Source organism: Indicator indicator, chromosome 37 (assembly GCF_027791375.1).
Source record: "Indicator indicator isolate 239-I01 chromosome 37, UM_Iind_1.1, whole genome shotgun sequence".
Taxonomy (NCBI): domain Eukaryota; kingdom Metazoa; phylum Chordata; class Aves; order Piciformes; family Indicatoridae; genus Indicator; species Indicator indicator.
The window spans coordinates 3,039,477-3,056,539 of record NC_072046.1 but is presented as its reverse complement, the minus strand read 5'-3'; the positions used below and the strand labels follow the sequence as shown (position 1 = coordinate 3,056,539).

At 57.9% G+C, this 17,063-nt stretch overlaps 1 protein-coding gene across 1 annotated transcript in view; it reads right to left on the bottom strand.

Moving 5' to 3' along the window:
* The window catches only part of LOC128978483 (sodium channel protein type 4 subunit alpha-like), a 57,856-nt gene extending 44,017 nt beyond the window's left edge, over positions 1–13,839 (bottom strand). Inside the window, exons 1-11 of the mRNA XM_054396426.1 lie at positions 13,576–13,839; positions 13,165–13,283; positions 12,181–12,270; positions 10,626–10,754; positions 10,429–10,520; positions 9,375–9,722; positions 5,582–5,645; positions 4,554–4,695; positions 3,522–3,734; positions 1,336–1,491; positions 948–1,071 (exon numbers count right to left, since the gene is read on the bottom strand). Coding sequence (XP_054252401.1) covers positions 948–1,071; positions 1,336–1,491; positions 3,522–3,734; positions 4,554–4,695; positions 5,582–5,645; positions 9,375–9,722; positions 10,429–10,520; positions 10,626–10,754; positions 12,181–12,270; positions 13,165–13,283; positions 13,576–13,839 — 1,741 coding nt within the window. The remainder of the gene's footprint in view (positions 1–947; positions 1,072–1,335; positions 1,492–3,521; positions 3,735–4,553; positions 4,696–5,581; positions 5,646–9,374; positions 9,723–10,428; positions 10,521–10,625; positions 10,755–12,180; positions 12,271–13,164; positions 13,284–13,575) is intronic.
* Between the last annotated feature and the right edge of the window lie 3,224 nt (positions 13,840–17,063).

Genomic DNA, 17,063 nt, shown 5'->3' with positions numbered 1-17,063 from the left:
CATTCTGTCCTTCCCTGGCTTGGCCAAGTGCTAACCACTGCAAGAGACCTCTTCTGAAGTCCTGTACCAGCCCTAGACCATCTGTGGGTTTAGTAAGAGGGCTAGAAGGAGCCTTCCCATGGCCAAGCACAGAGACGTTGCAGACCTTACCCTCCAAAGCAGATCAGCCAAGGAACTGGGGGTCCAATCCTGCTCTCAGCACTAGGGCAGGAGCTGAGGTGTCCCTGCCATGCTGAGGTTGCAGGGACACCCAAGGGCACTGCTCTGGGGTAGCCAGAGGGTTTGGTGCCTGTTCTCAGGGAGGACAGGGGTGAGAATCATGGAATGGTTTGGGTTGGAAGGGACCTTTAAAGGTCATCCAGTCCAACCCCTTGCAGTCAGCAGGGACACCTTCAGCTGGAGCAGGTTGCTCAGAGCCCCAAACAGCCTGACCTGGAAGGGTTCCAGGCGTGGGGCAGCTCCCACCTATTGCTGAGTCTGGGGAGCTCTCTGCTGAAGCTGAGACAGCAGCTCCTGGGTCGCCACTCAACAGCTCTCCACTGACTCTGGAGCCTGCTCCAGCTGACTGCAATCCCATCTGTTGGCTTCAGATGCTGAGTTCCTGCCTGCAGGCACCACCCTAGCCAGCTGGGGTGCAAAGCCTTGCTTGAACCCTCTGACCCTGTGATCAGCACCATTTCACTGACCCTGTGTGGAGACCCCAAACCCAGAGCCATCCCTTGCATGGGGCTGGAGAGTTGGGGCAGCTGTTATCACTGCTGTGTGCTGAGCACCTCCCCAGCACCACAGCCACTGAGCTGACCCAGCCAGCACACCCCAGAGCCATCCCTTGCATGGGGATGAGGATTTGGGGCAGCTGTTATCAGTGCTGTGTGCTGAGCACCTCCCCAGCACCACAGCCATTGAGCTGACCCAGCCAGCACACATAGCCCTCACCCAGGACCTACCTTCCACAGCATTGGAGATGACACTGAGGGCACTCCCCACCCTCTTCTCAAGGCCTGGCCCATCTTGGTTGCCCACAGTGAGGTGGTTGTGGTCTGATTTCTCTGGCTCATGGGCTGGGTTGAACTAGGAGAGGAATCACAGAATCATTTGGCTTGGAAGAGACCTTTGAGATCATCAGCTCCAGCTGGATGAATGCAGAGTGCTGCAGGCTCCTCTGTACACTCAGAGGCACAGCAAGGGCATGGTCTGGAGAGACCTTGGGCCACAATGTGGGAACCACTGGTGGGCTGCAGAAAGGCTTTAGGAGCAGACCCACAGCAAGGTGGGCACAAGCCTGTCCCTGCAGCAGGGTCATTGGGGTGGGCAGGGCCAGAGCCAGGCACGTACCTCAACCACTGTAGCAGACCTCTCCAGCTTGATCTTGGGCACCACTTGCCCGTTGCAGTCCTTTGCCTTGTCCTGCTCACTGTTGAGGTCTGAGTCGTGCTCCTTCTCAGCCACACTGCTGGGCAGGGAACTGCTGCTGGATTTCCTGTCCTGCAACTGCAGCAACCCCAGGCCCCATCAGCTGCCTGCCCGCAGCTGTCAGCAGCTTCCTGCAGTCGCTGCAGGGCACCAGGCTATGGAGGGGGTGAGTCAAGCCCCAGGACCTCCTGAGCAGGTCTTTGTGAGTCCAAAATCTGCTGCTGCAGTGAACTCAGCCCCTCATGAGCAACAGGGAGGGATAAATTTGCAGTAGCTAAGCAGAAGTTGCCAACTTTTCCTTCTCACTTGCACCCTCCCATATGAGGATCTCCCTACCCCTGCTGCCCACCCTGCTGGGGATCAGCCCAGGACAGGGCTGGCAGCTCAGGGTGCCCACTCATGTCCAGCTTTTCACCCACCAGCACCCCAAAGTCCTTCTCTACAGGGCTGCTCTCCAGCCCTTCACCCCCACAGCCTGGACTGATACCAGGAATTGTCCCAACCCAGCTGCAGACCTCATGAGGTTCCCCTGGCCCCACTTCTCCAGCCTGGCCAAGTCCCTTTGGATGGATCCCATCCCTCAGGTGTGTCACCTGCACCACTCAGCTTGGTGTCATCTGCAAACCTGCTGAGGCCATCCTATGGTTTGATGAAATGGGTGGAGATCAGGCAACTCCAGAGACCCCCTGCTCCAACAGCAGCTGCAGCCTCTCTGCACATCTGCTGGGGTGCTGGGGGCAGCAGGGAGGCCAGACCCCCAGAAGCACTGCAGCTTAGAATCATTAAGGCTGGAAAATCATCTTCAAATCATCAAGTCCAACACTGCCACGAGCACTAAACCTTATCCCAGATGTTCTTTGAGCACCTCCAGGACACCAAGACCTCCCTGGGTGAGGTCCAAGTCCCTCAAGCCCTCTTTTCTGCCTCCAGTCCTGGCCAAAGGCTTTGCTTTGTGCCCCTGCTTTGTGCCACTGCCCTTTCCCTCCTAAGTACTTTCTGTGTACCCTGATCACAACCTGGGGGCTCTCTGCCAGGTTTCCTGCTCCTGAGGAGCTGCAGGAAGATGTTTTGCTAGTTCTGGAGCCTTCTACACCTTGTTTCTCACCTCACCTCACCTCACCTCACCTCACCTCACCTCACCTCACCTCACTCAACACCACAGCTCTGTGCTTCACCTCTCTGCTTCTTCCCACTGCTCCCTGGGCTAGATGTTGGATGTGGAAATTAAATCTTTTCATCTCTTCTTCTTTACCCCACCCAAGATAATATCTCAGCTTTTTGCTTCAGCTGTGACACCCTTCCCCTCCCCTTTCCTCCTCTCCCCAGTTACTCAGCTATGAGTAGCAGTTACTCACTGAGGGTAGTGAAACACTGGGGCAGGCTGCTCAGAGGGGTGCTGGAGGCCCCATCCCTGGAGACATTGAAGGTCAGACTTGATGGGGCCCTGAGCAACCCTGAGCTAGTTGGAGGTGTCCCTGCTGCCTGCAGGGGGTTGGACAAGATGACCTTTGAAAGTCCCTTCCTACCAAATCCATTCTATGATTCTCTCTTTGTTTCTCATGCACCAAATGGAGCTTGTTCTTGGCTTTTACACAACCAGAGGCACCACCACACTTAGAGAATCACAGAATTGTTTGGCTTGGAAAAGCTCTCTGAGCTCATCCAGTCCAACCAGCAGCCCAACCCCACCACAGCCACCAAACCATGGCCCCAAGTGCCATGGCCACAGGTTTCTTGAACACCTCCAGGGATGGGGACTCCACCACCTCCCTGTGCAGCCTCTTCCAATCCAATCCAATCCAATCCAATCCAATCCAATCCAATCCAATCCAATCCAATCCAATCTTGCAGCAAAAAAATTTTTCCTCATCTCCATTTCAGGCCATTTCCTCTCCTTCTAGCATCTGATGAGGGGAGAAGACCCCAACTCCCACCTCACTGCCACTTCCTCTCAGGCAGCTGTGGAGAGCAATGAGGTCTCCCCTCAGCCTCCTCTTCTCCACACTAAACACCTCCAGCTCCCTGACCCCAGGCAGCTTGTTGCTGCCTCCCCTCTTCTCCCACCACTTCTAAGCCCCCTGGTTTTGGCCTCCACCCTTTCCACCAACCATCCTCTCTTGCTCCTCTTGCTGCTTCTTGAGCTGCTCCATGAGCTGCTGGAATTCCTCCTCCTTCTGCTGCTCCTCCAGCATTGTGGCATCGTTTTGTTCAGCATAAGCCATGGCCACTACTGCCAGGATGAGGTTGATGAGGTAGAAGGAGCCAAGAAATATAACCACCACGAAGAAGATCATGTAGGTTTTGCCTGCTGCTCGCAGTGTCTGTGGGGAGAGGAGACACCACCTCAACATGGAACCACTTTGGGGATGCTTCCAAAGGTCTCTTCCCCCCAGGGCACCTTCCCATTTGTGGTAGGAGCATCCCAGCACCTTCCCATTTGTGGTAGGAGCTTCCCAGCACTTTCCCATTTGCAGTAGGAGCATCCCAGCACCTTCCCATTTGTGATTGGAGCATCCCAGCACCTTCCCATTTGAGGTAGGAGCTTCCCAGCACCTTCCCATTTGTGGTTGGACCAACCCAACACCTTCCCATTTGTGGTAGGAACTTCCCAGCACCTTCCCATTTGTGGTAGGAGCATCCCAGCACCTTCCCATTTGTGGTAGGGAGGACTGAGGCAGGAGCAGCATGGGCGGGACTGAGGCAGGAGGAGCATGGGGGAGGACTGAGGCAGGAGCAGCATGGGGGGGACTGAGGCAGGAGCAGCATGGGGGGGACTGAGGCAGGAGCAGCATGGGGGGGGACTGAGGCAGGAGGAGCATGGGGGAGGACTGAGGCAGGAGGAGCATGGGCGGGACTGAGGCAGGAGCAGCATGGGGGGGACTGAGGCAGGAGGAGCATGGGCAGGACTGAAGCAGGAGCAGCATGGGGGAGGACTGAGGCAGGAGCAGCATGGGCAGGACTGAAGCAGGAGCAGCATGGGGGGGACTGAGGCAGGAGCAGCATGGGGGGGACTGAGGCAGGAGCAGCATGGGGGGGACTGAGGCAGGAGCAGCATGGGGGGGACTGAGGCAGGAGCAGCATGGGGGGGACTGAGGCAGGAGCAGCATGGGCAGGAGGATCAAGGTCTGTCTGGTGCCTACCAGCTGGAAGAGGTTCTCCCAGAAGTCCTGCGTCATGAGGCGGAAGAGGGCCAGGAAGGCCCAGCTGAAGGTGTCGTAGCTGGTGTAGCCATAGTTGGGGTTTCTCCCAGCCTTCATGCACTGGAACCCTTCTGGGCACTTCCTACCAAAGGAGCCATGGGGGGATGGGGAGGTAGGGGATAGGGGGGGAAGAAGCAGCTGCCATCAGCCCTGGCACTGCCCCTCGTGCACCCAGCACCAAACCTCCAGCCCTTGGAGGTGCTGAGATGCTTCAGCAGAACCTCCCCCACCCAAGGCTGCAACGTCTGGCCTGGTCCCCACCTTCCCAAAAGTTGATACAAGCAGGAGGACCAGATCCATCACCACCCCCCCCCCCCCCCCCAGCATGATACTCCTGGGATTCAGAGAATCACAGAATCAGCCAGGCTGGAAGAGACCTCCAAGATCCTCAAGTCCAACCAATCACCCAACCCTAACCAATCAACCAGACCATGGCACCAAGTGCCTCATCCAGGCTCTTCTAAAACACCTCCAGGGATGTCAACCCCACCCCCTCCCTGGGCAGCACATCCCAAGGGCAATCTCTCTGTCTGGGAAGAACTTCTTGCTAAGCTCAAGCCTAAACCTCCCCCTGCACAGCTTGAGACTGTGTCCTCTTGTTCTGGTGCTGCTTGCCTGGGAGCAGAGCCCAACCCCCACCTGGCTACAACCTCCCTGCAGGTAGTTGTAGACAGCAATGAGGTCTGCCCTGAGCCTCCTCTTCTCCAGGCTGAACACCCCCAGCTCCCTCAGCCTCTCCTCACAGGGCTGTGCTCCAGACCCCTCCCCAGCCTTGTGCCCCAGACCCCTCCTCAGCCTTGTTGCCCTTTTCTGGACACATTCCAGCATCTCAACATCTTTCTTGTTCTGAGGCACCTGCAGAGCCACATTCCCAGCCCCTTCTCAGAGTCCCACAGTCTGCATTGGGTGTCTCATCCTCCCCCAGGGAGACAGAGGTGACCTCAGCAACCCATGTGAGCTCCACTCACCCAGCATCACTGCTGTTCCCACAGAGCAGGGCATCCAGAGCTCCTTCCAGAAAGTAGAAGTTGGCTTCACAGGTGGGGAAAGAGCAAGAAAGAAACCAATAAAGAATCAATCAATCAGCACAAATGTTGATTGTTAAATCCCTGGCAGCTCCTCAGTGTCAGAGGAATTCCCTGAATTCTGGGCACTGGGTCATCTCCTCTCTGCTGACTTTGTTGTTTGCTTTGAGCCAGTTGGCACCAGCCCAGAGTGGTTGTGGCATTGAACCACAGGATCAGAGGCTCCCAGGATGTCAGGGGTTGGAAGGGACCTCTGGAGATCATCAAGTCCAAGCCCCCTGCCAGAGCAGGACCATGGAATCCAGCACAGGTCACACAGGAACACATCCAGATGGGTCTGGAAAGGCTCCAGAGAAGGAGACTCCAACAACTTCTCTGGGCAGCCTGCTCCAGGGCTCTGTGAGCCTCCTTTGTTTGGAGAAGACCTTTCAGGTCATCCAGTCCAGCCACTAACCCAGCACTGCCTGGGCACCTCTAACCCATGGCCCTCAGCACCACATCCCCACGGCTCTGAAACCCTTCCAGGCATGGGGACTCCACCACTGCCCTGGGCAGCCTGGACCAGGCCTTGACAACCCTCAAGGGGAAGAAATTGTTCCTCATGGCCAACCTAAACCTCCCCTGGGGCAACTTGAGGCCATTTCTTCTTGTCCTGTCACTTGTTCCTTGAGCAAAGAGCCTGACACCCCCTGTGCTGTTTCACTGACCCAACCAAAATCCATGAAGAGCTCTGGAAGCAGCCAGGTTGGCCAGGGTCAGGCCTCCTGGGCAGGAGGGGTGATGTGTGGTCAAAGGACCAGGGCTGGTCCCAGAGCTTCCAAAGGAAGCACCAACGATGGGGGACTGCAGGAGCCCCAGGAGGGCCTATTGCTCCATGGCCATCATCTTCCTCCTGCTGCTCCCACCCCAGCCAGCCCCACCCCACCCTGCTCACAGAGCAGAGCTCCTCTCAGCTCCTCTCCCCAGCTTGGGCACAACCCCAGAGCCACAGGAGCTGGCACCCAGTGCCAACCACAGGGCATCTACCCCCAGGGACATGGAGATCAGCTCCTGGAGACACCCACCCCCGGGCAGGGCAGAGGCCAGCTGGGGCCTCATTCAGACCACCACCTAGCACAGCCCTTCCAGGAGCCACAGAGGGATTTCTGGAGCTTGCTCCAAGCCTCTCCAGCTCTGTTTGGCTTTTTGCCAGCAGGCTTTCATTTGACCCAGGAGGAGATGTCCTGCTTGTGAAACTCCAGCAGCCTTCTTCTTGGCCCAGGCCCAGGAGCTGCCAACCTCAAGACATGGCCTCAGGGTGCTGCTGCTCCTTGCCCTGCACTCCTTACATCCTCAGTGTTGACTCTGCACCCCTGCTCCAGCAACTGGGGGGGTGCAAAGCAGCTCTGCTGAGACACAACCCAACCTGCTGAGCTCCACTGAGGAGACCTCACTGAGAGCTGAGAGATCCCTGAGGAGCATCAGCCACCATCCAGCCCTGCCAGGGAGATTTTTCTGGTGCTTCCTGGAGTCTCAAACCCCCAGGTGCTTCCTGGAGATCTTCCTGGAGTCTCAAACCCCCAACCCAAAGGACAAAGCAGTCCCACCACACACTTTTGGGCCAAGCTTGTTTTCAAGAAGCAAAGTAGGAAAGGAGCAAACTTGGGGATCTGTCCAGGGGCCTGTGCTTGATCCACCTCTCCCTCCTTCCCCTGCTGTTGGCTGTTGTGGTGTTGAACCTGGGAGGACCCAGCTGTGATACAGCTGTGGAAGAGGGTGAGAAACTTCATTCTTGCAGCCTTCCCTCTTTAGTTTTCCACCCAGAGTCCCATCTGCTCTGGAGGGTTTGGGCTCCCTGCTAGGATCATAACATTGGTTTGGTTGGAAAGAGACCTCTAAGACCTCCAAGTCCAACCATCAGCCTAAGACCACCACAGCCACCAAGCCATGTCCCTAAGTCCCATGGCCACACATTTCTTGAACACCTCCAAGGTCAGCCAGGTGAAGCAGCTGTCCACCAGTGCCCACCTCCACGGGGACATTGTGCCCTAACCAGCAAGTGGGAGAGATGGAGACACTGCTCTGTCCAGGACTTTCCATGATGAAACCTTTCTGGAGGAGCTTAGCTTGCCTAGGGGGGTTGTATTTTCCTTGACTAGGAGGATTTGATCTCTGTCTATCCTGTGAGTAAGACACAACTCACTGACCACATTCTCCCTGCAAAGCACCTTGGCAGGAAGGTCCATCTTGGTCTGCCTTGGAGGAAGAGCAAAGAAAGTGAGGAGCAAAGCAGGGTGATCACAGAGTCAGAGAATTGTGAGGGCTGGAAGGGACCTCAAGGCTCAGCCAGTTCCAACCCCCCTGCCATGGGCAGGGACACCTCACACCACAGCAGGTTGCTCACAGCCACATCCAGCCTGGCTGCAAAAACCTCCAGGGATGAGGCTTCCACCACCTCCCTGGGCAACCTCTGCCAGTCTCTCACCACCCTCATGGGGAAGAACTTCTTCCTGACATCCAACCTGAATCTCCCCATTTCTAGTTTTGCTCCATTCCCCCCCCAGTCCTATCACTCCCTGACAACCTAAAAAGTCCCTCCCAGCTTTCTTGTAGGAAGGGGGGAGGGAAGAGAGGGAGAAGAGGGGGAGGGGAAAGGAGGAGGAAGAGGGGGGAAGGGAGGAGGAAGAGGGGGAGGAAGAGGGGGAGGAAGAGGGGGAGGAAGAGGGGGAGGAAGAGGGGGAGGAAGAGGGGGAGGAAGAGGGGGAGGAAGAGGGGGAAGAAGAGGGGGAAGAAGAGGGGGAAGGGAAGAAGAGGGGGGAAGGGAAGAAGAGGGGGGAAGGGAAGAAGAGGGGGGAAGGGAGGAATGAGGGGGAGGAAGAGAGGGAGGAAGAGGGGGAGAAGGGGGAGAACGGGGGGAAGCGGGGGAAAAGGGGGAAAATGGGGGTGGAAGAGTGGGGGTGGAAGAGTGGGGGGGGAAGAGTGGGGGGGAAGAGTGGGGGGGGGGGGAAGAGTGGGGGGGGGAAGAGTGGGGGGGGAAGAGTGGGGGGGGAAGAGTGGGGGGGGAAGAGTGGGGGGGAAGAGTGGGGGGGGAAGAGTGGGGGGGGGAAGAGTGGGGGGGGGAAGAGTGGGGGGGGAAGAGTGGGGGGGGAAGAGTGGGGGGGGAAGAGTGGGGGGGGGAAGAGTGGGGGGGGGAAGAGTGGGGGGGGGAAGAGTGGGGGGGGAAGAGTGGGGGGGGGAAGAGTGGGGGGGGAAGAGTGGGGGGGGAAGAGTGGGGGGGGAAGAGTGGGGGGGGGAAGAGTGGGGGGGGAAGAGTGGGGGGGAAGAGTGGGGGAGAGGGGGAAGAGTGGGGGGGAAGAGTGGGAGAGGAAGAGTGGGGGAGGAAGAGTGGGGGGGGAAGAGTGGGGGGGGAAGAGTGGGGGGGGGGAAGAGTGGGGGGGGGAAGAGTGGGGGGGGAAGAGTGGGGGGAGGAAGAGTGGGGGGGGAAGAGTGGGGGGGAAGAGTGGGGGGGGAAGAGTGGGGGGGGGAAGAGTGGGGGGGAAGAGTGGGGGGGGAAGAGTGGGGGGAGGGGGGGGAAGAGTGGGGGGGGGAAGAGTGGGGGGGGGGAAGAGTGGGGGGGGGAAGAGTGGGGGGGGGGAAGAGTGGGGGGGGAAGAGTGGGGGGGGAAGAGTGGGGGGGGAAGAGTGGGGGGGGAAGAGTGGGGGGGAAGAGTGGGGGGGGAAGAGTGGGGGAGGAAGAGTGGGGGGGGAAGAGCATTTACCTTCATCATTGATGTAGGCCTCGAAATCGAAGGTGCTGTTGCTGGTGGCGTTGGCGGTGGCGTTGGCAGCGAGGTCGTCGGCGAGGTCGCTGGCGATGGCGTGGGCGAGGTTGGCGGCGATGGCGTGGGTGAGGCTGCCAGAGGAGGTGGCGTCGGGCAGGGTGCCGTTGTCCAGCCCCAGCAGGCTGTCGTTGAGGGGAGGCCACCTCACACACTTCTGCCGCAGGTTGCCCATGAAGAGCTGCAGGCCGATGAGGGCGAAGACGCTCAGGCAGAAGACAGTGAGGATCATCACATCCGAGAGCTTCTTCACCGACTGGATCAGAGCCCCCACGATGGTCTTCAGCCCTAGGGGAGAGGAGTTCCTCTCACTGCTCACTTGCTGGCTGTGGGGAACCTGCTCTGGCTCTTCCCAAAAGGTGCTGGGTCTGGTGGTGTCGCCAAGGTCACCCCCGTGCACTGCCACCCACCCTTGCAGCAGTGCCAGCCAAGCCTCCCCCATGCCAACCTCTGCCTGGGTACCGGAAGGCAAGGCCCACCCCATGGTCTCCCAGGGTGACCAGAGGTTCCCGGGGTGACCACAGCTCCCAGGGGGATCACAGCTGCCAGGGGGATCACAGCTGCCAGGGGGATCACAGGCTCCCAGGGGGATCACAGCTGCCAGGGGGATCACTGCCTCCAGGCTGAGTGAGACTAGCTCATTTCCAGATGGAAAAGCATCAGGACATGACCTGGAACAGGTTGCCCAGGGAGGTTGTGGCTGTCCCCTCCCTGGAGGTGTTCAAGGCCAGGTTGGATGAGGCCTTGAGCAAGCTGGGCTGGTGGGAGGGGTCCCTGCCCATGGCAGGGGGGGTTGGAACTGGATGAGCTTTAAGGTCCTTTCCAACCCTTCTGTGACTCCATGACCCAAAAGCTGAAGGAAGGGGAAGGCAGGGAGCTGAAGGAAGGGGAAGGCATGGAGCTGAAGGAAGGGGAAGGCATGGAGCTGAAGGAAGGGGAAGGCAGGGAGCTGAAGGAAGGGGAAGGCAGGGAGAGGAGAGCCCTGAAGTCCCACCTGGGATCACAGTGATGGTTTTCAAGGCACGGAGCACGCGGAAGGTCCGGAGAGCAGAGATGTTCCCCAGGTCCACGAACTCGGTGATGTAGCTGCAGGACAGGAGGGGAAAGGCCTTCAAGAGCTCTGCCAAGCACCTAACCCTGTCTCTCAGCCTCCTTCCAAGGTCCCACTCCAGCCCATCCCCCCCAACTCACGCCATGGAGATGACCATGAAGTCCAGCCAGTTCCACGGGTCACGCAGGAATGTGAAGTCATCGATGCAGAAGCCTCTGGACAGCACCTTGATGAGGGACTCAAAGGTGTATATCCCAGTGAAGGTGTATCTGGAATGGGAAAGGTCACTCAGGGCTCTGCTCACCTCACCAAGCCCTAAGGGCCAGCTCAGGGGCAGGTTTTATCCACGTCTGCCTGTGAGACCATCCTGGGGAGTTGAGTTTGGAGTCTCAGTTACACAGAATCTGTGTCAATCAACAATCAATTGTCAGGGTTGGAAGGGACCTCAAGGCTCAGCCAGTCCCAACCCCCCTGCCATGGGCAGGGACACCTCATACTAGAGCAAGTTGCTCACAGCCACATCCAGCCTGGCTGCAAAAATCTCCAGGGATGAGGCTTCCACCACCTCCCTGGGCAACCTGTGCCAGTGTCTCACCACCCTTCTGGGGAAGAACTTCTTCCTGACATCCAATCTGAATCTAACTACTTCTAATTTTGCTCCATCCCCTCCAGCCCTATCCCTACCTACTAAAAAGTGCCTCCTCACCTTTCCTGTGTCCCTCTTCAGACACTGGAAGGCCACAAGAAGGTCTCCTCAGAGCCTTCTCTTTTCCAGACTGCTGCTGGGTTCTTGGGGTGCTTCAGCACTCAGGGAGATTTTCACCTCACCTCATAATGCAGGTTGGGACATCTTGAGGACCATTTGGTGACTCTTCAACAACACCTCTGAGCCCTGCTGATGTGCCATCACCACCAGGCTCTGTCAAACTCTGCTGAGACCTTATTGTGCAGAACCACAGCAGAGAGTGCTGGATTTCCCCCTCCTCACCTGGGGCTGCTGGCCCATGGTCCTAGGGCTGGTGGATCTGCTCAGCCTCCCCAGGCTATCATCACTCATCTAACCCAACCTGCTCTGTAGTGGTCTCCTGACACAGACACCCCACCAAATATTGGGCAGCTCTGGAGAGGAGAAGACTGAGAGGAGATCTGATCAATGTCTATCAATATCTGAGGGCTGGAGGTCAGGAAGGAAGGGACAGGGACAGGCTCTGCTCAGTTGCACCCTGGGATAAGACAAGGGGCAGTGGATGGAAACTGCAGCACAGGAGGTTCCACTTCAACATGAGGAGGAGCTTCCTCACTCTGAGGGTCACAGAACCCTGGAGCAGGCTGCCCAGAGAGGTTGTGGAGTCTCCTTCTCTGGAGTCTTTCCAGCCCTGTCTGGATGTGTTCCTGTGTGACCTGTGCTGGATTCTATGGTCCTGCTCTGGCAGGGGTTGGACTGGAAGATCTCCAGAGGTCCCTTCCACCTCCTAACATCCTGTGAGCTGTGACCCTGTGAAACACTCCCACTCTTTGCAATGCTTAGTGGAGATCATGGACATCACTTCTGGAATCAAGAGGGCATCTCCTAATGACACCTTTCCCCCCTGAAGGTTGCCTGGGTTCCAAGGTGGTCCTTCCTCCTCCTGGATGGCCAGGCTGGGATGACCCTGCATGGCTGGGGGAGGTGGCAGGAGGCCTGCAGGGACTTACTCCACGTTCTTGGACCACGCTGGGGGGTTGCTGAGCGTCATGAACACGCAGTTGGTCAGGATGGTGATCATGATGAACATGCTGAATAATTTAAACCCTGGTCAAGGAGAAATGCTATGGCTGCTGCCCAGACTCCCCCCTCCACATTCTTACAAAGCCAAGCACCCTGCTCCTCTTGTCCTGGCTCTCACCTTGCCCCCATGCCCTGCCCTGCCCTTCCTGCAGCTCTCTGCAGGCTCAGTTCTGTGCTCACACTTTGCCCTTAGTCCTCCTGCTCCTTTGCATGGTCCTGGCTCTTCCCCTCCTTTTCTGCTCCCCTCCCCACCTCTGTGGTGCTGGCTCTGCCTCCCTTTTTGTCCCCTGGGCTCCTTCCTCTCCACCATCTCTGGACACAGCTTTCCCCACTTGTCTGACCCCTCTGCCACAACATCTCCTCTTTTTATATCCCACCTCCTGGCCACCAACCTCTGCTGCCACCAGAGCTCTGCTGGGAGCACCTCCCACCCATCCTAATGTCCCTCTCACCCTTGAGCTCCTTTTCTGCCTTTCCATCTCTGCTTGTGTCACATCAAAAGCCTCAGCATGGCTCAAGTTTCCTCCTTCCCTGTACTTCAGTGTCCTGGTTCCTCTGCCTTCTCTCTCCCAAAGCATCCTTTGAGCTTCCCAGTTCCCCCACTTCCCAGCTGGGATCCCCTGAGCTGTAAACATCCTCCTTCCTTTCCTCTCCAGACCTCAGAGACCTTAAACCTCTCTCTAGGTAGCTCCATCACTTAGGGCTCTTCCCTTCTCCAACCAAGACAGAGTCCTTAATGCCACCAAGGTGTCCAAAGCCTTCAGGTGCCCTCTCCTTGGGAAGGGACCAAAGTGGCTGGGCAGTGGCTCCTGGCCATGCTGAGGGCCAGCCCAGGAGTTGTGCTCACCACCCCATCAGGAAACACATCCCCTAGGGCTGCCTGCACCCTGAGCATCAGTGGAGAAGGATATGAATGGATCAGCACTTTGATGGCTCCCCTGCGGATGGGGTGGAAGGGGCCCAGCAGGTAGAGGGCAGGGGTGGCCGAGAAGCGGAAGATGGCTTTGCCTTTGTTGAGGACTATGAAGGTCTGCAGGGAAGAGAGAGAGAGATGGGTTAGGCCCTCTGCACCCCCTGACCCACCCCACCAGTCAGCTGCTCCCAGGAGAGCTGAGACCTCTGTGCATGCTTCAGATCTCCTGCTTTGGAGGAGAAGCAGCCCCAGCAGGTTGGGGCTGGAGATGGCCAAGATGGGCTCAGAGGAGACCCTGAGGCATGGTGGAAAGAAGTGAAGGGTCCATGGAGGAGTCCCTGCTTGTGTCTTTGACTTGGGATTTACACCCACCACCCAACCTGCCCACGGGCTAAACCCTGCCCCTCACCTTCTTATCCTTGTAAAAAGGGTCCAGGTCCTCCAGGGGGGTCCCAATGAGCTCCAGGGGTGGGTCACCGTAGATGAGGGGCAGGTTCTTGCCGGCTTCTAGGTCACTGCTGGGTTTGATCTCCTCTTCCTCAGGCATCTCCACCTGCTGCCTCCTTATCCGGAGCGCCTCCGCCTCTGCCCTGCGCTGCTCGATGGCAGCCAGCGAGGCAGGGGTGAAGGGGCGCAGGTCCTCGGGGCCCGGGATGCAGGGCAGCCCAGCCATGCTCTCATTCTGCTCCCAGCCTGCTGGGGACACAGCCCGTCAGGAGGTGCTGCCAGCTCAGGCTGTTCACGTAGGTTGGGTTGGGTTGGAAGGGACCTCAAGGATCAGCCAGGTCCAAGCCCCCTGCTGTGGGCACGGACACCTCCCCCCCAGCATAGGTTGCTCAAGGTCTCATCCAGCCTGGTCTTGAGAAGAGAAGGCTGAGAGGGGAGCTGAGCAATCCTTGTGGTCCCTTCCAACCCTGACTGATTCTATGATTCTGTGATTCAATGCCTATCAATATGTGAGGGGTGGGTGTCAAGGGGAGGGTCCCAGGCTCTGTTGGGTGGTGCCCAGTGATAAGCCAAGGAACAATGAGTTCAAACTTGAACAGAGAAGATTTCAGCTCAACATGAGGAGAAACTTCTCTACAGTGAGGGTGACAGAGCCCTGGAGCAGGCTGCCCAGGGGGGTTGTGGAGTCTCCTTCTCTGGAGCCTTTCCAACCCCACCTGGATGCATTCCTGTGCAGACTCCCCTAAGTGATGCTGCTCTGGCAGGGGGGTTGGACCTGATGATCTCTGGAGGTCCCTTCCAACCTCTGATACACTGTGAGGCTGTTCCAGGGATGAGGCTTCCACCACCTCCCTGGGCAACCTGTGCCAGTGTCTCCCCACCCTCATAGTAAAGAACTTCCTAATGCCCAATCTCAACCTCCCCTGCTCTTGTTTAAATGAGATTACTTTATTTCAAATGCTTAACATTTATGAGTCATTGGATAGTTTGGGTTGAAAGCTCCTCCAGTGCCAACCCCCTGCCATGGGCAGGGACACCTCCCAAGACCTCATCCAACCTGACCTTGAACACCTCCAGGGAGGGGACATCCACAGCCTCCCTGGGCAACCTGTGCCAGTGTCTCCCCAGCCTCACTCTCAAGAACTTCTTCCTCATCTCCCCTCTCCATCTGCCCTCCTCAGTTCTAGGGGACTGTAACTCAGCTCATGAAGCCAGGTGATGGCAGCATCTCAGCAGGCTTCTGGCAATGAGTTTATTGCAGAAATACTGATAGGGCAAAAAAGATTGATTGTCACAAAGTCACAGACTGGTTTGGGTTGGGAGACAACTCCCTCAAAGCTCAGCCAGTCCAATCCCCTGCAGCCAGCAGGGACAGCCCCAACCACAGCAGGTTGCTCACAGCCCCAAACAACCTCCCCTGCAATGGTGCCAGCCATGGGGCAGCTCCCAGCTCTCTGCCCAGCCTGGGCCAGGCTCTCCCCACCCTCAGTGTCAAACATTTCTCCCTTCTCTCCACTCTCAATCTCCCTCTTGCACTTTCAAATCATCCCCCCTTGTCCTGTCTCACCAAAACTCTGTCCCCAGCTTTCTGCTGGGCCCTTGAAGCACTGAGAGGCCACCAGAAGGTCTCCCTGGAGCCTTCTCCTCTCCAGGCTGCCCAAGCCCAACTCTCTCAGCCTGGCCTCCCAGCAGAGGGCTTCCAGCCCTGCCAGCATTGCTGTGGCCTCCTCTGGCCCTGCTGCACCAGGTCCCTGTCTGTGCTGTGCTGAGGACTCCAGAGCTGCCCCAGCACTGCAGGGGAGGTCTCAGCAGAGCACAGCAGAAGGCAGAATCCCCTCCCTGCCCCTGCTGCCCACACTGCTGGGGCTCAGCCCAGGGCAGGGCTGGCTGTGGGCTGGCAGTGCTCAGTTCCAGCTCATCTCCAGCTTTTCCCCCATCAGTTATGCATCCATCCACCACCCAACCATCCTGCATGGATCACTGGTAGATGGAGCACCCTGTGTGTTCCTTCTCCTCCTAGACTCCCATTCAACCTTTGATCAAAAAGCACCATAAGGCTCAGAACCATCTGAGCTGAGCAGTTGATGCCCCTGGCACCAGCTGGCTACTGCTAGATGTGTGATTTCCCACCCCAGGCAGGCTTGGTCACCAAAGCAAAACACCTTTGGCACCAGCAGCACCTCTCCAGCTGTCTCCCTCTTGCCATACACAGCCAGGTATAGAATCATAGAATCACAGAATTGTTAGGGCTCGAAGGGACCTCTAGGATCATCCAGTTCCAACCCCCCTGCCATGGGCAGGGATACCTCACTCTAGATCAGGGCATTGTGGTCCTGGGCAAGCTGCTGTGGGTGCCCTGCTGGATGATCTCCTTTCCAGCCCCACCATGCTGGGATTCTGGGATTCTGGGAAGTGCCTGCCTGGTGAGCTCAGCCACAGAACAGAGCTTGTGTTGCACTCTGCTGTGCAGATGCAGGCTGCAGTGCTCTGCACCGTGGTGCTGCTCCTGTGCATTCAGCTCAGGGTCCCTCTCCTGCCATGCCCACTGAGGAGCTGTACCTCCAGGCCAGGCAGGCATGGGCAGAGCTAAAGCCCCAAACCAACTCCATCAGCCTCCACTCCCCCCTAGCCCCAGAGCCCTCCTGCCTAACTTCTTCTTCTCCTCTGTCCCCACAGGCAACCTTCAAAGGCTGGATGGACATCATGTATGCAGCTGTGGACTCAAGGGAGGTGAGGAGAGCAGCAGGGATGGCTCACACCTGGCACCAAGCATGGCTCACACCTGGCACCAAGCATGGCTCATCTCAAGACCTACTTGGCCCTGACAGGCTGGGAGCAGAGTCCTGGGGCCAAGGAGGAGCTCAGGGTGGGCTGGGGATGGACCTCTCAAATGCATCACCCCCCAGGCACTGCCTGGTGGTGCTGGTGGGGCTGCCTGCATCCCACCCTTGGCTTTGGCTAGGACATGAGTTAAGGAGTGGAGAAATCACAGAATTGTCAGGGCTGGAAGGGACCTCAAGGCTCAGCCAGTTCCAACCCCCCTGCCATGGGCAGGGACACCTCACACCACAGCAGGTTGCTCACAGCCACATCCAGCCTGGCTGCAAAAACCTCCAGGGATGAGGCTTCCACCACCTCCCTGGGCAACCTGTGCCAGTCTCTCACCACCCTCAGGGGCAGCTCGGCTCCTGCACCTTGGGCAAGCCACCTGAGGTGCTCAAAGCAAGAGGCTCCTCAGCCAGGGGAGCTCAGAGGCCATTCCACAGCACAGCTCTGTAAGGAACAGCTCTGACAGGCAGTGCTGGATGGCTCTGAGTGGAAAGGGTTAAAGCCTTATCTGGGACCCAAAAGGAGGCAATAATGGCACTTTCTAATGTTACAGAGATCAGGATCTCCCCAGACAGGAATAGGAGGAGCCATTTGAGAGAGATAAGGGAGGCTGCACCGAGC